At 43.6% G+C, this 4,799-nt stretch overlaps 1 protein-coding gene across 1 annotated transcript in view; it reads left to right on the forward strand.

Moving 5' to 3' along the window:
* Window positions 1-3,382, forward strand: part of LOC123123615 (BTB/POZ domain-containing protein At2g46260) — a 5,880-nt gene extending 2,498 nt beyond the window's left edge. Inside the window, exons 2-6 of the mRNA XM_044544153.1 lie at window positions 875-978; window positions 1,054-1,155; window positions 1,231-1,294; window positions 1,807-2,086; window positions 2,204-3,382. Coding sequence (XP_044400088.1) covers window positions 875-978; window positions 1,054-1,155; window positions 1,231-1,294; window positions 1,807-2,086; window positions 2,204-3,035 — 1,382 coding nt within the window. The 3' untranslated portion in view covers window positions 3,036-3,382. The remainder of the gene's footprint in view (window positions 1-874; window positions 979-1,053; window positions 1,156-1,230; window positions 1,295-1,806; window positions 2,087-2,203) is intronic.
* The last annotated feature ends 1,417 nt before the right edge of the window (window positions 3,383-4,799 follow it).

Below are 4,799 nucleotides of genomic sequence, written 5' to 3' on the forward strand. Positions count from 1 at the left end.
GCCTTGGCACCGATGATGACGATGCTTGCAAGTGTGGTGCCCTCTGGATGAAACCCCTTGTCTATCTCTAGTGGATGTGACGGCAGAAGCGTTGTGCGTCTTGTCCCTCCTAGGGGGGCGTCGGTGAGTGTGGGTGATCCCCGATCGTGGCGGCCTGTTCGGGTGGAATTGAAGCGCTACTTGGCCCAACCTTGATTATAGTGGTTGGCGGTTTCGTTTGCCCCGTTTCATTTGCACGTGACAATGTGTTTCAAACTCGAGGTCTTGGTTGCTTGTCCAGCAGGGTCGACACTACTTGGTCTGGAGTGAGACAGTAGAGGGTCCTCTCCAGTGGCAGCATGCTGGAGTTTTTGCAGCGAAGTCCGGTAGTGTCATCCAAGTGGCACGTGTTCGTGGTTTGATATCGGGATTGGTTCTGACTCTTGGTGGTCCGGCCTCTGATGCACTTCTTCTCGGCGGCGACTAGTAGTGCACCCCTGGGTTCTTGTTTGCCGTGTCCGGCTTGTTTTGTCGTCATCTTTCTCTTGATCAGCTTGTATGAGGATATCCTCGACACCTTGTATTGTTCGGCCGTGTGACTTTCTCTATAAAGCAGGGTGGAAGCCTGTTTCGAGAGAGTGAGGATATCCTCGACACCTTGTACTGTATGCTATGATTGCTGGATGCAGCTAAATGGTTGTTTGATTTTTGCACGTTGTTTAACCATTATTTTTCTTTTATCTGAAGATTGATCACAAAAATATTTCACCCATAGAAGAACATAGTGTTGCGAGTATTTCAGTAGAAGAATATATGTTCGGTCTTTCTATTTCCATACATTTTACTTTTCCAATTTGTTCTTTATTTTTATTTTTTGATCTTTGGTATTTTGCAGGTGATTACTCTTCCTCGATGATGGTGGGTACACCAGTTTTACGAGAAAAAACCATTCATATCAATTCAGCAATTCTTGCTTCAAGAAGTCCTTTCTTTCTGAAGGTAGTTCTGATAACCTTCTGTGAACTACATTTTTTCTAGCCAGTTGAAGTTTCTAATAAGTTTCATGCTTCTCAGCTTTTCTCAAATGGCATGAAAGAATCTGATCAGACGCACCCAACAATTAAGTCCTTTCTTTCTAAAGGACTTCTTGCTTCAAGAAGTCCTTTCTTTCTAAAGGTAGTTCTGATAACCTTCTGTGAACTACATTTTTTCTAGCCAGCTGAAGTTTCTAATAAGTTTCATGCTTCTCAGCTTTTCTCAAATGGCATGAAAGAATCTGATCAGACGCACCCAACAATTAGGATTGCTGATTCAGGTAATGTGATAACTAAAGGGTAAATTCTGCATCTTACAATTTATTCTAATTTTATTGTGGTTGTGTTATAGTTTTTATAGTTCCTATATTTTTATGAATATTTAGAGTAAACAAAATACTACTTTCATCCCGAATTAGTTGTCTTAGATTTGTATAGATACGGATGTATCTAGACACGTTTTAGTGTTAGGTACATCCGTATCTAGACAAATCTAAGAGAAATAATTTGGGACGGAGGTAATATGTTTCTTAATTTCTGATACTTATATTTTCTGTGATAAAGAAAAGGTTAGTCTCCCAGGAAACTTTTCTTAGTACTGAAAGTCAGCATTCAACTTATAATCATTTACTCACTCCGATCCAAAATAGGTGTCGTGGTTCTAGTTCAACCACGACACTTATTTTTTATCGGAGGGAGTAGGATATATACAAAAGGCCGTCTTTTTTTGTTTAATTCTTTATTAGCTCTTTCCTTGATGTTTATGTAATTTTTTTATTTACTTGGAACACAGAGGAAAATGCCCTTATGGAGCTTTTAAGATATATGTACAGCGGAAAGTTGACAACAACGGAGCCCAGTCTATTGCTCGACATCTTGATGGCTGCAGACAAATTTGAGGTTCTCTCTTGCATGGGGCATTGCAGTCAGCTGCTCACAAGCTTGCCTATGACCACAGAATCTGCACTGCTTTACCTAGACCACCCTTGCTCGACTTCATTATCGGCTGAGGTCGAGGGTGTGATCAGCGCAGCCAAGGAATTCCTTGCCAACAAATACAATGATTTTGCTAAGTTAGTGATCCCAATTTGATAGAGCCATGTTTTATTTCATTTTCTAAGAAAAATGTAGACATTGATGTCGCAAATCATCTATTTGGTGTACTAATTGCATGATTTAACTCTTTTCAGGTTCCAGCATGAACTGATGAACTTCCCTCTTGCTGGGATTGAAGCCATCTTGTCAAGTACTGACCTACAAGTAATACGGGAAGATTGCATATATGCCTTTATGCTCACATGGGCCCGTGAACGATACCCAGAATTGGAGGAAAGACGCGAGATCTTGAGTTCTCGTTTACTGCCACTGGTACGCTTCAGTCATATGACATGTACAAAACTTCAGGGGATCCTAGCATGCAGTGATGATGATATAGACCATGAGAAAGTAACTAAACGTATTGCCGAGGTACTTCTACAAAAAGCTTACCCAAAACAGATGGAAGGTGCTCTTGCAGCAGACGCAACAACCTGTTGGCAATTTACTGAGCGAGAGTACAAGTACAAACCTGTGAAATTGGTTGCTTTTGATCGACCCTGCCCACAGGTTATTGCTTACCTGGATCTAACACGCGAGGACTGCTCCCGACTCTTCCGGTCTGGACATGCATGGTCACACGACTTCCGGCTTGCAGGGTGGAAGGGGAGCATTTATCTCAGCCCAGTCTGTACAATGAATGAGCAGAGTAAGTTGTCCACCTTTGGTCTCCAGTTAATTGGATTCGGTTCCACAGATTTGACACTAGATATTGAGTTTGCTGCAAGGACAAGATCGTCCGGAAAATTTGTGAGCAAGTACAGTTGTAAGCACACCTTCACCAGTGCTTGGTTGAAAAAATGCGATGATCTTTTTGGCGTTCCATGGTCGACATTCATTGCCGATGACAACCTCTTCATCGACGGTGTGCTGCATCTGAGAGCTGATTTGGTGGCGGTCCAGCAGACGGATCAGTTACAGGCCTGATGATGTCTCACTCACTTGGCAGAGTTATTAAGTCGTTTGTTCGTCATCAGCCGCTTCAATGGGATTCTGGCTGTAATCTGAGTCTAGTTTCGTTATTTTTGTTTATGCTGCTGGAAACACTTTGGCGCCTGAAGATGAAGCATCTAAGGAATTGGTGGAGGCTCGTGGCTTCTTAGAATGAAATTTTGGAAACCGGGGCGGTAGACCCTTTGATCACCCTTTACTTGTTTTCAAGATTAATCGTAGTCGTCAAGTTTTTGTTAAGCAAATACCGTCTTGTTTCATGCCGTAACCTGAATGGTAGGGCGATTCCTTATTACATGTGTTCCCCCAAAGTTGCGGGCATTACTGGGTGTCTGAACATGTTGTGTTCCATTATCTGGACTTACTCAAGGTTAGGGACCTCAAGGTTACCCGACTGCTTGTATCAAGTCGGGGTTCACCTGATCCTTGGATCCGAATGCTTTCAGCTAAAATTTTGCAAAAGAGGAACATTTATGAGAGTTTCTCAAGATATCCTCTGATCAATGTCTCGGAGCCCTTCCCTCGTCAAGATATCGAAATGAATTGTTCTTCTGTAACTCCGACAGCTAGTGATCTTCGGTGTTTTGTCGCCTTTGTTCAATCTCCACAAAAAGTGAAAAGAAAAAACACCTAGCTAGAGTTGAAGACTCTTGCCGCCCTCTTTCAAGCCTGCGACCTGAGGTGCCATGGTTCGGCGTCGGCCGTAGGGTGATGCTTTCGTCTTCGAATGATTTCCTTACTCTTCCGAGGCAGCTGCTTTCCATCTCTTTTACATCCAGTGTGATGATGATCTCATGGATAGAGCATACGCCCATCTAAGATGAACACAACAGGAAAAGTACAGCGTTTACAATGGCAATTTTTGTTGCTAAAAAGTCATCCAAGGTGTTTACAAAGTTTGACAAACTGGAGACGAAACTAACGAACTACATCAAATGATCTCCTTGACACGGGACACAGTACTATAGAAATGCTCAGGAAGCAAGACACTTGTCCCTAGAGATCTATGAGCTTCACTCCTTCGACGTTGCCGAAACATGTGTCGAAGGGGAGAAAATGGTACACATCATCAATACCAAAATCCATCGCAACATGATCACGGTTCTTTTGCTTTGCCAACCTTGATTGGGCTCGGCGTAGCCCTTCGCTATGTGGCTTTGTCAAGCTTGGACCCTGTGCTCAATGGACTGATCCCGATCTACGGCTTTCTTCGTCGGCGATGATTGCTACTCTAGTGCACTGCTTCTATGAGGCTTTAACACGATGACTTTTCGACTATCTACCACAACAAGGTTTGTTCGGCCCCGACGAGGGAGGGGCGATGACGGCAGCACGCTTTCAACTCGCTCCAGTGCTTGTCGTCGCTAGGCGGTCACGAACTTCGCTGTAATTTTTATTACTTCTGATGTTCTTTATACTGTCATGATTGAAGGTAAATAGATTGGAAGTTTCTCTAAAAAAAGGACTTGACCATATCCTGGATGGGCTGATCCCAATCTGTCTCCATCCCTGGTGACATCGAAGGAGACCACAAGATCCTCCAATCTTCCACATAAGCATATCCTAGATCATCTATCTTCCAACAAATGTGAGTGGCTGACCATGGACGACATTAGTTGGCCACCTCTATACAACTCCTCCCGAGCCTCCCAAGGGTGTTGGAGCACTCACAGATACAGTAAAGACAAAGTCGGAGGGGGGAGGGGGGGATTCCAAGGCTACATTGTCGGCGCCTCCTAG

The sequence above is a fragment of the Triticum aestivum genome, chromosome 5D (assembly GCF_018294505.1).
Source record: "Triticum aestivum cultivar Chinese Spring chromosome 5D, IWGSC CS RefSeq v2.1, whole genome shotgun sequence".
NCBI lineage: Eukaryota > Viridiplantae > Streptophyta > Magnoliopsida > Poales > Poaceae > Triticum > Triticum aestivum.